Source organism: Dromaius novaehollandiae, chromosome 9, assembly GCF_036370855.1.
Source record: "Dromaius novaehollandiae isolate bDroNov1 chromosome 9, bDroNov1.hap1, whole genome shotgun sequence".
In the NCBI taxonomy this organism is placed as follows: Eukaryota; Metazoa; Chordata; class Aves; order Casuariiformes; family Dromaiidae; genus Dromaius; species Dromaius novaehollandiae.
The window spans coordinates 15,627,756-15,646,693 of NC_088106.1; the positions used below are offsets into that span (position 1 = coordinate 15,627,756).

An 18,938-nucleotide genomic window follows, 5' to 3' on the forward strand; every position below is an offset into this window, starting at 1 on the left:
ATCTGAGATAACAAACCACAGAGCCACAGACCACTGGTACTCTGTTTGCTTGGCATCCTTCTGAAGCATTCAAGCAAATGTGACTCGAGTTTCAAGTTTGCAGATAAATTTGAGAACAGACCTCTGATATTGCTGACATGCAAAAAAGAAAACCCTCTGTTTGTTTGCAGAGGGAGGACAGAAGTCTTGGCCGGAGTGCTAATGGCAATTATCGCTAATAATAGTAATTTGCATGTCCACAGCAAGTTTCCAATCATTGAGATTTAAAGCCTTTGCAAGCTGGGGCAGTAACCCAGTGCCAAATTCACAGGTCAATAAATTAACAGAAAAGTTAAGAATGTGTTTGCAACATCACCCTTGCTATGACACATGCAATTACCATGATCTTACACCTACTCTGAGTATTTTGACATGTCGGCAGCATTTGTGAGCTATAGCTTCAGCTGGTGCAACTCAGCTCAGTGCTGTACAGTGGCCAAACCTCAGTCTGCACATCTCGCCAGCTGCTTGGCCATGTGCATCTCGAACTTTCAAACAAGCAATGCATGGTTTTTTTGTATTATTAACTAATGACATTTAATTATTGCATGGGTTAAAAGGCTTGTTTGTGGGAAGAGCTGTGCGCATGTGGTTGCAGTGTGGCCAGTGGGAAGACAGTACTGAAAACCTTTCAGGGTTACAATCCCAGCAGAAACTCTGTTTTGGAACGAGTCCAAATAAAAACTTCAAAGTTGCCCTTTCTGAATTCTATACCAGTTTCTTGTCTGCAAAAGCTGGTTACTGTTTCTGGTGCTCCCTTCATGTACAGGTCATACTGTTCCCTTCCGATCTTCTGTGTAACAACAGACATTCTCTGCAACCTTGAAGAAAATGGGAATTGATGTAGGATTGCTATTCCTTCCACAGGAGCCTGGAAAGAGGTCAGGAAAATGAGCTGTTATTTGGGTACTTGGTTCACTGATTACACAAAGCAAATCCATCCTGAGCTTTTGCTTGTTTGGGTTTTTCTGGCTGAGGTGATTTATTCACTTTTGCTGCCTTCTGCCTGTGGGATCAGACCACTGATTGCAAGTTTAGGAACCACAGCCTTGACACATTTGGCTTCCCAGCAATACTTCCCAGAGGCCTCAGTGCTGCTCTTTATATTTAATGTGTTTTCCAGGCTTTGTCTCAGTGTTTCTCTTAACAACCGTATATTGATTCCTGGAGTTACAAATGTAGACACTGACATGCGATGTGTTACAGTGACAATACCAACGGAGCAGAGCAATCCTAGAAATAAGTCAGTATCTTTTATTAGTGCAAGTGGTAGAGTTGAAAATTATGAGCTTTTAGACACCTGAGCCTTTCTTCAAGTTGCTTACGTTTTAGAGCCCACCACCAAAAGGAGTGTCTTTCCCCCCCCCCAATAGCTATTTCTTGCCTTAACACCTCTCTCCCGCTGGTGAGAGATGAGCAAGGCTCTGCTGCTGCCCATGGCTGTTGCTACAGCCCCTCTTTCACATTGCTGCTCTTTCTTCTGCACTGTCCTTCCAGCTTACCTTGTTCTTGCTAGTCTCCAGTGTCTTACCAGCATTTTTTTCCTTCTTGTCCTTGAATTTTTTTTTTTTTTAATTTTTTGTCAGTCTTATTTAACTCTTGGGAGAGATAGCTTTGCTGCCCTTTCTCCCTCTCTCTGCAGCCCCAAAGAGGCTGGCCAAAATGCCCAGCCCAGCAGCTCTTCCAGTTTAAACAGAATTTGCTTCCCAGGCCCTAAAAGCTTACAGCTGGCCTGCTTTGGGGAAGATGCAGCATAGCACCAAAACAGCGGCTGCGACATGTTTTACAGCCTCTAGCCAAGGTAAACATGACATGTGCTAGGACTTTACATATGCTGTGTGATAAAATAGAATAGTCAGAATATTCACACAGAATATTCTTTCTCAAAAAGAATTGAACTCACAGCACTGGCCTTTGGTCCAGGTCTAACTATGAAAGTGTCGAGACCACTGGTCCCATCTGGAGCTGCACGGCAATCCTCTATTTCCTGTAAAAGAAAAATATCAGTGGTGCTGTCTCAGGGTGCTGGTGTCCACTGGGAATCTGACAACAAAGCAGTCAGCTGCTGGGCCACCCCCAGCTCACAGAGCTCACTAAGGGAGCCTCATCACTTATCTGTGCTGCAAAGAGCAATTTCCACCCTCAAATTTTCATCAGTTCGTCTTTGTTCTCTGCACGTTTCTGACAACAGGTGTGTTTGGGTTTTGTTTGTTTGTTTGTTTAAGCTTCACACCCGTCTGTTAAAAGCAGGAACAGCAGCACATGGGAGCATGTTTTCTCCTTACTGTTGGCTGCAAGCTGTAGAAGTGGTTCATTATAATCTAGCACAGCTTTCCACCCATCACGAGTGACAGCCTCCTTGCAGCCTTGTCCTTAGTAGAAGCCGACATGCTCCTGCACATTTTGCCTTACTGAGAGTTAAAAAAAAAAAGTGTGAAATGTTGTGGTTTCTCTGAACTGCAGTTCCACATAGATTTAATGCCTGGACAGATCAATGACTAAGGGAAAGAGAAATAATTATCCTTATCTAGCCAATTTTATCTTCTAGGTTCTTGCTTTTAAAAGACTCTCACTGATGTACTGTGCAGAAGCAGGATGGCAATTTTAGCTGTGGGCTGCTTAGCCCTCCAGCTCTGTTCCTTTACGTGTGCCAAGGCTCATTCACCCTTGCATTCCCCTTCTGCTGGTGTGCAGCTCTGCTGCTGCACGTTTTTCCATAGGAGTGAGCACTGGACTAGTGCCTTCCCCACAGGGCTGCTGAAGAACCTGCCATCTGTTTTGCTTATTGATTAATGTCTGGAGCACAACGTTGGAGGAGAAAAGATGATGGGGTATTTAACTACGATGCCCCAAGACCCCCCTCCTGCTTCGGGCACAGCTGGGAGGAGGGAGAGGAAGGCAGGGCCAGCTCACCGCATCTCTTGCGTGATGACAAGGGAAGAGGAGCGCTGCCTTGCTGTGTCAGGTCTTCCATCCGCTCTCTCCCAGGATGACCTCGGTGCAGCACCAAGAGGACCACCGACAATTCTGAGGAGGCTTGTGGCTGCCCCAGCCCTGCTGCAGGAGCACGGGTATTGCACCAGCTGGCAGAGCCATGCTCCCACGGGCAAGGGCATCCCTTGGGCATGGCCCTGGCACAGCCGCTCCTTGCCTCCGCCTGCAGTGCCACCCAGCAGCTCACAGGGAGCCGTGACAGTCTGCAAAGAGCAGCCATTTCCTTCTTGTGCTGCTCCAGGCTCCTGTCACACTCCCTCCACCACCCTGCAGGGGCCTCAAGGCTCTTTCCCGCCTCCCCTCAGGTCTCTCAGGGAATTGCTGGTCGTGCAGCTCCAGCCTTGCTTTCTACACAGAGACGACTCTTTGTTAATCAGAGAAAACAGCCCCTAGCATAAGGGCATGCAAAACCTGCTTGTGCACTCCCTTGGCTGCTTGCTGTCCTGCACCACGTGGCCATGGTGGGGTCTGAGCCCCTGCTTCCAGGAAGCCAGGACCAGGCTCCCCCTCTGCTTCCTTACTCTGCTGTTTCCAAATCAAATTAAGAGACCAAATGCAAGCAGCCCCGAGGAAAACAATTGCTAGAGTATCAAAAGGCTGCTGGAGTGCTGCAAACCTGCCACACAGTTATTAGAAATAACAAAGCCAACTCCAGCTCTGCCTAGAGTAAGACAGGGCTGTTATGACCAGCACTGAAAAGGAGCTTCCCTTAAAGGCAGGTATTTGAGCTTGACTTAAGAGTCAACCCCGTTGGCTGGGTTGGAGGTGTCTGTGGTTTGGATGCGTGCAGGGAGAGTCGCATTACCCAGTGCGTAGCCTCGAACATTTTCAGGTCCAGCGGATCTCCTTGTATCTTCTCATCCAAAACCACCAGTGAATGACAGCTTGCCATGGCTCCACACACAAGTCCCCAGGGCAAAGGTGTGCTGGATGGAAACTTATGGATTTTCTGAAACCTGGTTAAAAGCAGAGGGTTAGTGGGACTGCTTGCAAGAGGGATGCAGAGACAGGTCCTCAGCTTGTGGATACAGGTGCTGGTCTGCTGAGTCTGGTGGAGCTGAGCCCAATAACAGCAAGCAAAGCACTGTTCTGCTTGTCCTTCAGATAACAGGTCAGATGCAGTCAGGAGACCAAAAAGCATCCGATAATTAATTGGCACAGAGTTCAACAACTTGATGCTAAACAACTGAGAAGATAAAACAGAGTGGCTAGCACAGACACTTGGGAGTCCTGCTTGGCAATTTCTGTTGGGCGTTAGATAATGCAAAGAGAAGACACTGCCTGCAAAGAAATAGCTTGCAGTAGGAATTTCAAAGATACTCAGAAATATGCCATAGCAAAAATCTTCTGAATGTATGGAAACGTGATGCGTCTGCTCTGCCTTGTGCTCCATGCTGCCCTTCACACCCATGCCACGTACCGTGGGTGGGTGAGCACTGCCAGGCCGGTGGTCAGCGCTTGGCACCCCTGCAAGCCCCTTGGGAGAGCCAGAGGGTGCAGCCTTCATTTCCACTAGCAGATTTTACATCTGCGTTTCCACAGAAGCTGGTTGCTTGTCCCTCACCTTGATTTTAAAATTGAATAAGTTCACTGACACATACTGAGCTACACTGAGGCACTCTATAAAAGATTCATGCATCAATTTTTTTTCTGTGGAAAGCCTTGAGGTACACTCACTCTTTATCCCTGCAGTACAGCCTGAACATGTATGAGGCTGGGCTGTGTGATGGCTCTAATTTTATCATGAAAGTTATTTTGCAGAGTCCTCTCTTCTCACATAAATTTTTTTCCTTCTAAAAAACTGGCAGGCTGTATGTCTGCCAGACCAGAACACAGCCTATTACCATTTAGGCTGCCACACTAAGGAGAAATTTAAAATATTATATTTACCTTTGATTACCACTAACTACCGCATTAGTAGAACAGGAGCAATGAAATGCATCTGGAATTCAGCAGTGTGACATCTAGCAGTTCTACCAAAAAGAACAATGAATTCCAGCACCTATTGTCCCTCTGGGCCATCAGGGTCTATTCTCTTTCCAGCAAATTATATCTGGTCTCAGTCTGGTCATAATTGGCTTATTAATTGACTAACACTTACAAGATGCTATGAAACTGCTAAATACCATATAAAACCAGCAAATATTTATATCTTATTAAATGCACAATAGGATATTTTACAAGTTAAATGGAATTCCTTTACTGTAGTTGCCTGGCAGTATTCAGATTAGCTGACAACTATTCTTATAATATGTCCAAGAATATGAATGTTTAAGAAAGAGTAATTATGTAAATACAGTAACGAGATCAATGCAGACAGCAATAGCTCCTCCTTGTGCTTTGGCAAGCCACCAGCACTGGTTCCCAGCAGGTGAAGTTTGGACATGTCTGCAAAGACATTTTTATGTTCTGTCGCCTTACAGAATTTTCTATTATCTGAATTTATTCTGATATATATATCCAATTTTGTTCTGCAGCTCGTGTGAGCAGATGCTCCTGCAAGACTAGCTCAGTGGAAATAACACTGTCATTGCCATGACTTTCGGCCTCTTCAGCTGCTGAGTGTGACCTCCCTGGGTCACGGGGTGGGAGCAGGAAGAGACTGTATTATATGCCTATGTTTTGGTCTTAGTAGAAGAAATTTTTACTGGATGACACTTAACTAATCTCTTCTCATTAATTTGCATCAGATAGTAATTTTCATTCTGTCCTGTGCAGAATTATTGGGAATGTCATTTTTCTCCTTTCTCAATGGACTCATCCTTTCATTCATTATGATATAATTATCTCCTTGGGGCTGAAGTACCTGATACATTAGCAACTACTAATAAAATCCAGGGGTAGATAAGGCATAGATGATTTGTCCTGGCTACTGCAGAAGATGAATATTCGAGTTTGGCATAACATGCAGTCTGCACCGCATGTTGATTATATTAGTGATTTGATTAAATGGTACAATTCTGGGTATAGTCTAGTTTACTATTTACATACTGGTTATCACTTGAGGATTTCAGTGTGGTCTGGGCTTGGAATTGAAATGGACTCCACTGTGGGTGCAAGGGAGTCTAAGCACATTTGAGCTTTATGGGCTTGGCTGGGGCAGTCTGTTCTGTAGCCTCACTGATTTTTTCATAATGTTTACAGAAGATAGGAGAGATTGAATGGGCAAAGTTGGCAACACTGCTAATTTCAACAGAAGAAGCATTATCCTAACACTTAAATGATGAAAGGTTTATTGACTAGATTAAGAATATTTATTGAATTATGCTACGAATGACATAATTGGAAAGCTCTGCATATTGTCTAAATCCCCTCAGGGTAATTACAAACACTCGTGCTGCTGCTGACTTCTACGCCATATGTTTGTCTTGAATTAGCAGTGACACATTCATTACTGCATCTCCTGCAGCATCACCCAGACCCCTCTCGGAGGAGAGGGGGAGCCAGGCTGGGAGGTGCTGGGGGAGGATGTGTGCAGCTCGAGTGGGAGGTGGTGGCGAGGAAGTCCAGCGTGGGACCCTCAGCACCTCCGCCTTCCGAAATGCACCCATCTTTGCTACATTTTATTTGCTGTCCCTCTCTTTATTCTGTGCAAGCACCTCTCTGCTAACCATACATTTGTGCACTGCATTCGCACTGGAGATGAACTCCTCGCTAAATTAAATCCTTCCTTACCGGCTTCCCTCTGAAGGGATGACACCCCACAGGTCCAGTCCATCTTCTGTCAATGTGCCAGTCTAAATTTAAATAAATATTTGGTTACTTTGATACTGCCCACCCTCTTCTCCTTGCCACAGCCCCAGAGGTCCTTTGTGGCATTCCTGGCCAGGGCAAAGCTCCCACACAGACACCTGTAGAGGACTGTGTCCTTGGAAGTAAATAAGGGCAGATGGAGTGGGGGGGAAAAAAAAATCCCACATTCCTATCAGCCAAAGCACCTTTCAGTGCTGCGGAAAGCGCCTTACTTTGTCAAAGCACACAAGGTTGATCTGCCCGCAGATATTAATCCTCTGTGGGCTGATGCAGAAAATCTTCTTTTTCTTCAGCCTCCTTTGGGCATAAACAATCCCTGTTGTCAAAGCAGCGGGGATCGCGGGAGGCACAGAGATGGTGAGAAGCAGGAGCGCCATAGCCACTACCTCTGCCACCGGCTTCTGCAAACAGCGAGAGCAACAGGCTACAGCGGGGTGGGCACAGCCGCCCTTCCGCCCCATCCTGCCGCCGCCGGGGGACCCCGCTGTGCTGCCGAGGGACTGCACCTGCCAAGCCCTGCCCCCCGGGATGAGGATCGTAATCTGCTTTTTGTGTCCCTCCTTCCCCCTTTCCCAGCACTGATTACAGAAGTGAGCAATATTGCAAAGACCACGAGCTGCCGAGTGCTCAGAGGTGCATAACTTGTACTTACTTTGTGGTAGACAAATACACAGACTGTGTAGATCAGTCCAAGTATGCCAATTAAAGAAAGGCCTACAATGAACTTGAAGGCATCTCTGTAGAGTTTGAAGTTCATAGGCTTGGGGTAGAGGATGGATCTCACCAAGTCTCCCTTAGCTGTATTGAACCCTGCGTGAAGACATGTGCCATGCATCGCGTACCCGACAACAACACTGTAGTCCAAATCAATTCTGTTAGGGGATGGATAGCATTACGCATCCCTCAGCCATCAGATGGGAACAAATGTCTCTCAGAGACAACAGATCTACACTTAATTTAAACTAAAAAGAGTAAAGAGCCTGCCTATCAGTCCCTTGGGCTGAGACTTTTCCTCTAGAAGTGAAAAATAAAAGAAATACCAGTTTGCAGCACGACAGCTCTCACTGGCCCTCTGCCTGTTGGCTTTGCCTGTATGACTTCTGTGCCACAGAAGAGGACATGCCTCCGATAGTCTTCCATGCTGTGGGTTTTCCAGGGCATCGGACTCTCCGTAAGAGGCAAGGGAGTTTTAGTAACTGGAATACTTTCACCTAAGAACAATATTGTGCAGCTTCACTTAAGCGGGATTTAAAAATTTGATTCTGCATATTAAAAAAATGACAGCACCCTTTAGGCACTTAAGCTTGCCTGATTAGCTTGGACATGGACATACACAGGTGGATTTATGGTGACAACCATTATAATTTTAGTCTCAAGGTACATCAGCTTCTCTGAGCTTCTCCTGTCACTGAGTTTGGATTAAATTTTACCCCAACCCAAGTTCGTGCCTTGTAGCCACTAGATGTTTATGTACAACATTGACACCTATCCTTGAACAGAACTGCTGCAAGATCAGAATCCTAAAACTCAGAAAAGATACATATGCTGTGTATTAGAGCATTTACACTTTCTGCTCCTGAAAGTGTATTAAATCTACTTGTTTTTCATGCAGAGAAGAAATGTATATTACATTATGGTAGTGATCAAAAGCCCAAGACAAGTGTAAATTATTCAAGTCATAGTTTTCCTCCTCCTGCCATGAACTGCTCTAACAAATAGCAAACAAATCACTATCGGAACAGATAGCGGCAGCTGCCTGATGGAAGACCTGTTGGGAGGTGGTAGCGTTTCTTACTCCAAGGTTGTACCTGTGAGCATGCCTTCATTTACAATGCAGCTCCCATCAATCAGTACTGCATCACATGGGAGAGAAAACTTTTTTCCATCCAAAAGAAACATGTCTCCTGGGACTAAGTAACGAGACTCCAGCTTTTCACAACCTGTAGTACAATATAAAATGAACTTCGCTTGTGCGCAAGTTCTGAGCAATAAAAAAAGTTTCAAGGCATACATAGCATCACCTAACTTCTGCACTGCATGCTATAAGACCAGTGTTTCCTAGGAAAACTGACTGAAAAGCAGCAGTACAAAGATAGGCCCTGTCTAAATATCTGCCTCCAAGTCATTGTCTGAAGCTTTATTTGTTTAGTGTCTATAAAACACTCAGACCAAGAAAACCTATCTAAGGCCCTTACATCACCCATAACCCTAGTAGTTACACATCTCAAAATCTGTGAGGCAGAAAAATGCTATACTCTCTATTTTAAGGGCATACAGGGGGAAAAAAATCCATATCTCAATGGGTGCCGTATTTCTGGACTCTTTGAAAATCACCCACAAGCAACTTGACAAGATTGCAAAAGTAGCCTATAGCAGCGCAGGAACGCAGGTCTCTGAAGGCCAGAGTTGTTATCTAGCTGCTTGTTTCTGAAATTCAGTTTCCAAACCCATTCTTGATTCTTAACCCAAACTGCTAGGTTTGTCTGCATCATTACGGAGTGCCGCACAGCTACTCCTGCGCTTCTCCTCGCTGCCCTGCCCACCTCCTTCTGCCCCCGTTTCTGCTGTGACCGGCCCTCTGTACGCTCCTTCCTTGGAAATCAACATGAGCTGTGTAATTTCCAGGCACATTTCAACACATTAATTATACAGGCTAGCAATTATGATGAGACACAGATGACTCACCTTTGTTCTTCATACAGACTGTAACCTCAACTTTGTTATGCACCTCAACAAGGTCATGCAGTTTGGTAGATTGCTGTTGGTTGGAAAGCAATTTGAGTGTTGAAACACCAATACTCACATTAAGCAGTATGTTACAATTTAGTGATCATCTAACAACACAGTGATCAGCTAACGACACAGAAACTGAACTTGACTGAATTGCCCAGGGCAGGTTTCACACCCCTTATCGGAAGTAAGGATGTGAGCTCACAGAGTTGATCTAGAACAAGCTGCTGTGACAACATGGACCTGATTTTCTATTCACTTCCCTGTGATGCCACTGTACGTCCCTCAGCTTTCAAGGTGCTACTTCTGGCTTGTTCCAGAGTAAGTAGAGTTTATCTCCTTAGCTGCAATGTCAGTATTTGCAGTCCCTCAGTGGTGGGTTTCTTTATGTGTCAGTTTTATCCTTGCTAGGAGATTATGACTAGAACAACCAAGCTGTAAAGATTATCATTACAAAACTGCCATTGCAAGAAGAAAAACAGAAATTCTAATTTAGCTGGGTGTCAGTACTTCACCGCTTTTTGCAATCTGATTCAGGCAAATACATATCCTGAGATAATGATGAAGTCAGCTACCATTGTGTGAACACAGAGAGAATGTGTTATCTTGATTTAAAAACTGCAATTGCAAAAAAGCTCATCCCCAAGTGTGGATTTCTTCATCAGCATTGTTCTTGTAAGGATGTTAAACCAGTTTGAAGAATATCCTGAGGCCCCAAGCATTATAATTCTCCATGCCAAAATTACCAATCTCACAATAAAACCAGCCTTGCCAAAGAAAGTTGAACAGACCGCATCAGCTCTTGGTGCTCTGCAATACTGGGATGTGGCACCAACACTTTTTTTGCAAAGGTGCTCTTAAAGGGATGTGAGTGCTGGTTCAACATGGGAGTGCTATGCAGCCTACAGATTTCAGCCAGAGATACAAAAATGTTATTCCTGGCCAACACACCTGTGCTGGCAATAGCCCCAGGTATACACAGAACATCTTGCTGAGACCAGCATGAGGGCTGGAATAAGCCACAGCACTAAAAGCACGCCTCTGGCAAGGTGCAGGGTGGGCAGGAGTGCCTTGTCAGCACTGCACACCCTCCCTGTGCAGCGCCCCAGCCCTCCGAGCCCATGTGAGGGCAAGGTGCTGGGCACCTGAGCCAGCACGGGGGAAAGCCGGATTAGTTCAAACCAGCTCCCCGAAGGCAATTTATTACCTCTTCAAGGGTAGCATTTAACAGAGCAGTTGGCTATACTCAAGGAGCATTTCTAAAGGCTAATTCTTGCCATTCCGCAGTAATTCAGTGCAGGAAGGGTGAATTTGGAGGCAATGCAAGGTGTGCCTGGTTTTGGAGCAGTCTGTGAGGGCTTAAGCAGGCTTTGAGCATGACCTTTATCTCAGTGCACCCCACAGCAGCCTTCCCTTCACCCCACTGTATGGCACATCACACTCAGTCCATGGGAACTGGATATCTCAGCGCTGTCCTCTAACTCATGTTTTTCCTGAAAGTTAGCAGAACAGCTATCAGGACGCAAGAATCTTCAGTTCATTTTCCCAATTTCCTAAATAGATTAGAGACTTTTAACATCATTTTTCATTCCTTTTTTCACTTGTAAGTCCTGAAAATGCAGAGAAGTGTGATATCTAAAATACAGGCCTGGAGAGACTAAAATGTTGTCTGGTAAACTGCTGTTCCTATCAGTTTCTTTCCTCTTTGCCTGTACTTTCATTCTCATTGTTTCATTGTTTCCCTCCTTTTTTCCTTACTGTATCTTTTTTGTTGTTGTTGTTCCTATTACCTTCTCTGTGTATTTAAAGCGGCAGAGACTAAAGGGAGTGATTTCAAAGGCAGAGCTCTGCATTTCTAATAGGAAGCACCAGGAACCTCAGGCCACCTATTCACTCATCCCAGCTGAATGAAGGTACTCAATGGCAAGCAAATATTGTGAAAGACTGAACTTCATGTATTTTCCTTTGCCGTAGAGATTGAGGATGTCAGGCCTATCACAGGTGAGTATTTTAGTTCAAAGACTGAATGAGCTGAGACTGCTGAAAAATGCTTCTAAAGAACTCTATGACAAAAGTGACGAAAGAATTTGAGAATTAAAAAAAAATCATGCTTCTTTTTTTCTGTTAAGACCTGCTATTCAACAAATCTTAAGAAAAATGATGGTGGGATGTGGACTAATGGATAGATTCCACCTCCACAAAGCCTTATGAACCCCACCTATCAAACTTCAATCTGCTTTCCTAATTCCTGGGAAGTTCAAGACAACCTGGTTTGAACTTCGTAATTTTCTGTGGGAATAAATCTGTAGTAATACAGCAGAATATGTAGTAAAACATAAATAAATATCCAGAAAGACAGAACATGGAAATAGCTACTTATTCGGTGTCTGTGATAAATGAAATGATTACCAGAGGGCAGCATGGGAAGCCGGCAGGCTGAACAGCAGACTCACCTGTCTGAGGTCGTACACGGTTAAGGCAATAGAAATGACTGACAGGATTATGATAGCCACAGAATATTCAATATAACCTTGGCTCAGCCACAAAGTGAGGGTGAAGGCTTGGAACACATAAAAGGGGTTTAAAATCTGCAAACACAAATGTAACACTTGTCAGGAGATGGACATAACACACGTCAGGAGCAAATGAGTATGGGAAGAGGCGAGAACATTTCATTACGATGTCTACATGTCTTAAACACTAATTTAAAGGATTATGTTGCTATCACAAGCCAAATTTCTTTCACAGTGGTTTCAGAGCATTAACAGACTCCATCTCCTAACTTACCAGCTTACACGCAGTCCAAGTTGTTTGTAATTAAAAGCTGTTGCTATCCAGTTACTATGCAGCACCAACTATGCTGGCCAGCTTAAACTTGGCTCATTTCCCACTGTAGCCAGCTAACAAAGAGGACCTTGCTATTTCGGATTTTCTGATCTCTACACAAGAGACGCTATCCAAATACGAAAGAAAGGACTGAATTGCTGTAAATGTTTTTAGTACTTTGCGATTTAAGAAAGTATCACTGTGGATATGATTTTTTTAATGGAAAAAGAAAAACGATGAAGAAGAAACTAAGGTCTATGGAGCCATCAGGTAATCAGTTTTAGACTATAGCCAAAATGAAGACTCAATTGCTCACACATTTTTGGCTACTGTACATTGTATCAGCCTTCCTGTACTAATCATTGACTTTAAATCAGCAACTAGCCTTACTGAAGTCTATAACTGAGAATATAATTTTGGTTATTGTGGTATCTAACTCGAACAAAAAAAGAAGTAGATGAATTTTTTCTGGTAGTTGCCCCCTACTTGTCCATCCAAACAAATGAGAGACTTGCCTGTAGAATTAACATAACCAAAATAGCCACTGAAAGAGCCATCTGCATAAGGATTAGAACTGAGATGAATTATTCATCTGACAAATTTGGTCCCTCAGCGAAAATTTAATACATTTTTCGACATTCACTAGGACAAAGAGACAAACACTAAATCAGGATGCCAGTCCTCAGCCACTGAAACAGTATCTGGACAGAAATAACACAGGCTTATGAGGACCACTCTGCCTCCAGGCATAACCATTAATATTTCAAACATGAAGCCTCAAACCTGGATGGAAGTGAAAAGTTCATATTAAGTAAGCTTTTTAAAGTGCTAGACTGGAGTTTTCTTCAAGATCATCTCCAGGGTACAGTGAAAGACTGGAAATACAAAGTCCAACTAATTTCAGGAGCCCTGGAGTTTTTCATGTATTTTGTAGGATATTTCAAACAAACTCCACTTATGGTTCTGACTACACTGACACGATACATACTAGCTTTGATTCCCATCATTCATAGCCATTTTAAAGACATTTGTATTGTATCCATAGTCCCTTAATGTGTACCCATATGAGATAATGCACTGTTTGCAAAAACTCTGCTTACAGGCTAGCAAAAATATTTGTCCAGCATCTCTATATATAAACTCATCAAGTAACCATCCACACATGCATCTCTCCTCTTATCCACAAGATGTGTTTATTTTGTCCTCTGTAAAGGAAGATTAATCTTGCAATGGGTCTTGTCTGCTTACATAGACAATAAAATTGATTTGCCTCTGTCATATGAAAAAAGGAAGTTACTAGACAAATGAAACAATTCAAAAATATTAATTTTGCATGTGTTTACTTCTATTCTAAAGCACATACACATAACAGCAACTGTGTAGCACTGTGTAGGGAGACCAAGAGTTTAGGATACAGAATCAGAGGTCCTACTTCTTGTTCAAATGACAAAAGAAATTTAAGATGACAAAATATTTACCTAGTGCAGTAGTTCGGGGGGAAAAAAAAAAAAAAAAAAAAAGTTACCCTCATTCTTAAATTGTGCCTCTATGGTAAAAGGTGCATTCCCCCTCCTGTGATTGGAATGCTCTGGTGGATGTTTGTCCAGGGAAACAGTACTTTTTGAATCATTTAAGTCCTTTCCTCCAAACCATACGCTTTTACTGTTGGACTGTCTCCATCCAAAATACTGCACTTGTCTCAGGAGACACGAGTTCGTAGTCTCAAGTAGCACGGCTGCACCATCAGTGTGTGTCTATGTGCAGTCAGATAGAGATTTCTTGCTTATCTTGGTGTAAAATGAGTGAAATGTAAATGTCACTGTGGAAGTTACTCCCAATTTACACTGCTGTTAAGGTCACTGGTAAGCCCAGCAGCAGCATTTCTGATTCTTTGTACTATATTTGGACACTATTAAAACAAGGCCATTAGAGGAACAAGTGAGCTTTAGTTGTACCAATGAAATTTCACTGAAGACAGTTATCAAGAGCCAACATGAGAGGAGGACATAGTTACAGATATGGCTGTGGTCTGCCCTAGCAGTTGCAGAAGGCACGAGCTCTCCAGGTGCATGTCACTGCTCAGTCACAGGGCAAGACCACCCAGCTTACAAGAGAAGTTCAGTCAGGAACATGGGGCTATATAGGGGAGAGCAAGGGCATTAGTCCTCCAAACTGCAGCTCTCTGAGTAGGGAAACATGCATAAGGAGAAGGTTTACATGTTGTAAGTATGCAGCGTATATCCTACTAGCTACATATTCTTCCCCACAACCTTCTGCCACAAAACACACTGCAAATATTATTACCATCTATAGCCATAAAGGAGGCTTATCAACTTTCCTCCATGGCTTACGCCTGTAAGGCATCAATTGACCCATCCCAGCGTGCCAAGGTGAAGTCTTTGAAACACGTCACATCTGCACCACCGAAAGGCAGTCAGATTTACTAACCTCTTTAAAAAGTAATTTCCAAATGGGGCGAATTTCAACTTCGATGGCATTAGGCCCACACACCAGCTGCCTGTAAGAAGATAAAGAAGAGTCCCCAGTGCTACAGGGTAAGACTTCTTGCAGAAAACTGTGCACGCAAACATTAACACTTATACCTAAAAAAGTAACTCCAGGCTGAGCAGGACAAATGTCTGTCAAGAAACTATTGTGGCTGAACAATTAAAGAAAAAAAAAAAAAAAAAAAAAAAAAAAAGAGGAGATTTTACTCAGAAGCTGAAGTTTACTTAATTTTTTGCTGAAAAGGTCTTCAGTTTTCTGCTGAAAGCCATGATGAGCTTTTCTGAGGACTTTTAAGGAGATCATGGCAAAAGAAGTCAGACAACATTTGCTCTGCCCTAAACCCCAGCCAGAGCTGGTGGCATTTACCGTAGCATTACTCAGAACAGAAAAACTCAGTAAGGAGAGAGGGATAATTTTGCACATTTTTTAATGTCACCCATGCTGTTTACACTACCTTACCACTTAGGTGAGTAGCAAGAAGCTCAGATGAATTTAAAAGGCAGAATTTGTATGTCTTACTCTCTCAGGTTCATAATTAGCTCATGTCTACTTAAATCAGAAAAACACTGATCAGGAAGGAAATCATGTAGACTGTACCTCATCTTCTGTTCTTCCCTTGTCAGGCCAGCTCCAAACTTGTCATGTATGTTGTGACATGTGTTGCTGTCCTCTAACGATCTAGGATAACAGGAGAGAGTTCAGGCAAGGGATTTCCCATCCACTAAGGGTTCTGTAACGAGCTGTTCACACTCACCCAACTTTCTTGAACTTTTTTACAGAAAAGTCCCAAGCATAACGGATTTTCTGCACCTGGACACATTTCATCTGCAAGATCAAATACCAAAAATTCCTTTTGCCATTAAGGTAAAAACACCTCATTATATTATAGATGCTTTTCTCCATGTTCTAGGGAGAAACTGCAGCTCATAAAGAGGATTTGCGGGAACATGCTGGAAGACCATCTTTGGGAGCTTGCAGGTGCTTTGGCTCTTATACTTCGCTCACCATCTCCTGGCCCTTTCTCCTCCATTTTATAGATGACTTACCTTTAACTGTGGCTTCTTTATGGCTCTGTTTATGACAGAATCTTTATCAGCTACAAGAGGACTATCTGTTTGACTGCCCTCAGGTAGCAGCAATGCAGACAAATCAATCCAGGTCACCTTCTTCCTGGTGTACCTCTGAAACTCATCCTAGAGAAATAGAGCAGAGTTCAGTGACAAGTCCAATATGTTGCCTGCAATAATGTTTCATGACTCAAGTCTTTATGCCATTCCCAAAGAACTTCAGTGCTGTGGAGTCATTGCAATCATAGCAAATGTAAGCCCATAATAATAGGTATTTTGGTATCCATGCTTTAGTGTCAATCAGGAGAACACTTTGAAGTCAATTTCTCAGTCATCTCCATTTGCCTTGATTCATGCTGTGGAGGAATTTCAGAGAACATGAAACTAAATCGGAAGATGCACTTCAATAGCTACTGGGTATTTAGTCTACAGGACCAGACTAGAGCTAGTTGGAAGTAAAAGCCCTCTGAAACAGCTTAGTGTGTACATCCAGTCCTCAGCACCAGCTACTTTGCTTTACAGATTCACTCCTGTCATGTTGTTATACCTATTATATACCCACAGGCAAAAGCAGCTCAGGTTTACTGCTACAGATGCACTTGTCAGAATGAATTGTCCTTTACTCTATATGGCCTGATATAACTAGTTACAATAAACAACAGATTACTCATTAAGTGGTTCGAGTGTGTTTATATTAGGGATATCATTGCTGTATTGAGTGTTAAGTGTGCATTAAGTATTTGCTCTGGTAGAATTGTGTTGGGTTTTAGTTTACAGTGATGGAGTCCTGTAATACAACTAATGCCTAAAATCCAGCTCTCTAAAATCCACCCCTTCAGCATTTCACAACAGGTTTAAAGCAGAAGGGTCACTAACAACTACAGCTTCTGAAGATGATCCCCCCCTCTGAAGCAATCTGACTATCTCATGTACATAAAGAAAAGGAGCAGGCAGTTATTGTACAGGACATGCTATTGGGAGGGGATAGCTGCTGGACCCTGCAGCTGGACAGCAGAAATGTAGGAAGTCTACATGGTATCCAGCCTTCAGACAAAGTACCCAGGTTATTGTTATGATAATCAAAATTTCTACGTAGTTCTTTGAACTCTGCAAATAAAATCATTTGCTCCTGTAAGGCCTTTGCCATTCCACTTCCAAATGTGAAAAATGTTACTGATCTGCTACATCATGCTGGCAAAGAAAGACAAGCTGCCCCATCCATGGAAACAATAGGTTCTGCTAATAGCAATAAGCTGTAAGGGTCCACCTACTGTTGTTCTAAGCAGCACAACATCTGCTTCTTCCAAGCTGCAGGGGATGCAGTTTGCCCACACATCCCATTCTGGCTTCCAGTAAAACAGCAGTAGCAGAGCCCCGCAGGACAAGATGCACCCAGCAACGCACAAGGCCTTCCGGTAGCCTTGTGCCTTGTAGCCGAATATCTCCTGTAGAGCAAGGAGAAAGTATTTTTGTTAACAAGCTTGACCTTGGCATTTGTTCATCAGGGCAGGAAGCACACGCTTATTGAAAAGAAAGGCTGTTGACTGAGGCCCTCTAAAGCCCCAAGGTCATTTTCAGAAATGAAAGAGTTTGCTGACTGATATAATGTAATTAAGGGTACAGCAGAGCTGCTGAAAGGAAGATGCTGCCAGGCAGCTGCCAACAGAGGAGCATTTTCATATCAGCTCTCTCCTTGGACTTCTGAAGAATTAACTTGATTCTGCAGCTTTTACCATCAAAACTAAAGCTGACCTGTCATGATAACACTTCACTTGACTTCTTCTGCAGTGGCACCATATCACTATTTGCCTGGAACCAAGGAGGGTATCACTGTGTGAACTCGGTGCCAATTGCAGAAATTCATCTTGCAGAAAAGGAACAGAATGTCCCTCTAGGAAAGTACAGCTCTCAAGCCCTCGAGCAGCTCCTCGCCTCCCATGTCTGGTACCTATAGGTGTGTTTTTTCCACCATAAACACCACATCTCGAAAACAAGTACTTAAGGGCTCTTTCAGCTTGCTGCACTCTCAACCTCCACCTTAGTCCTCAGGTGATATGTCATCTTTGCTACTTGTCTTTCCACTTTGATGGCCCAGTACTCTTCCGCACTCATAGCAGTGCTTCATTGTCCATAAAGGAGATTTGTAAGTCATGTCCTGCTTTGTTTTTTCCCCCCTTTGAGACAAGCTTTGGATTCTTATATACTTTGGTTTGATTTATAGTTGCCTGTAGGGCTAACAGTAACTTTATTGCCTATAATGCAATTAATCCTTTTCTACACTCGGGGCACAGCTGCTTTGCAGCTGAGAACCTACACACCCTGCTAAAGGAAGTAATGCCTAGAGTGAAATCCAGCTCTCTAAGTCAACAGGGGTGTTGATGCTCACTCCAACCTTTTGACCCCCTGACGACCACAGAAGTGCTCTGAGAAGAGAGCACACCTCAGCTCTGCTCTGCCAAGTGTCAGGGAGAACAGTGCACCTGCTCTCCCCTACTTTTCCAGGGGAAAGCGGCTGAGGCAGCTCACAGCACCAGGGGATGTGAACCCAGAGGTGGCTTTCAGTGCATCCCTGCCACCCAGCGTGGCCCTGGCTTTCACATGACAATAACGCACCAGCCTTGCTAGGTGCCACCCCACCTGCCCTAACCCCTGCTCCACCGGCCATGCTTCTGCCCCTCTCTGCCTCCCCACAAGCACAGGGGCAGAAACCCCGCCATTACCAGGCAGAGGCCATGGGGTTTGCTCTGTGTTGACCCCGCTGGGGTCGATAACAGGAGCACTTGTTTGGGACAAACAAATTATTTGTTTTAAGGCTGCAGTGAAAACTAGAAAAATATTATTTCTTTTTGTGTTGGATCCTCTTCTAGAAAAATCAATTATTTTCAGTAAGGTTTCTCCATTCCTGCCGCACTGATACATTTCTTTTCTTCCCTGATCCTCTCTCTACTTTTTCCCCTACCTATAAAAAAAACTAGCTCCGGGTAATTCCTCCCACTTCACTTTAGGACAGGAAAAGGCCCA

General features: G+C 43.7%; 1 protein-coding gene across 5 annotated transcripts in view; it reads right to left on the reverse strand.

Moving 5' to 3' along the window:
• Nucleotides 1–18,938, reverse strand: part of LOC112981678 (probable cation-transporting ATPase 13A5) — a 44,542-nt gene that overhangs the window by 14,907 nt on the left and 10,697 nt on the right. For 4 of the 5 annotated variants that reach the window (XM_064516793.1, XM_026097515.2, XM_064516796.1 and 1 more), the window contains exons 2-16: nt 17,189–17,362; nt 15,897–16,043; nt 15,605–15,675; nt 15,448–15,528; nt 14,791–14,860; nt 11,970–12,104; nt 9,472–9,544; nt 8,595–8,726; nt 7,827–7,997; nt 7,439–7,596; nt 6,999–7,187; nt 6,709–6,770; nt 3,839–3,989; nt 1,943–2,026; nt 754–910 (exon numbers count right to left, since the gene is read on the reverse strand). In XM_064516793.1, coding sequence (XP_064372863.1) covers nt 754–910; nt 1,943–2,026; nt 3,839–3,989; nt 6,709–6,770; nt 6,999–7,187; nt 7,439–7,596; nt 7,827–7,997; nt 8,595–8,726; nt 9,472–9,544; nt 11,970–12,104; nt 14,791–14,860; nt 15,448–15,528; nt 15,605–15,675; nt 15,897–16,043; nt 17,189–17,362 — 1,855 coding nt within the window. The remainder of the gene's footprint in view (nt 1–753; nt 911–1,942; nt 2,027–3,838; nt 3,990–6,708; nt 6,771–6,998; nt 7,188–7,438; nt 7,597–7,826; nt 7,998–8,594; nt 8,727–9,471; nt 9,545–11,969; nt 12,105–14,790; nt 14,861–15,447; nt 15,529–15,604; nt 15,676–15,896; nt 16,044–17,188; nt 17,363–18,938) is intronic. The other variant, XM_064516794.1, reaches the window with a different exon arrangement.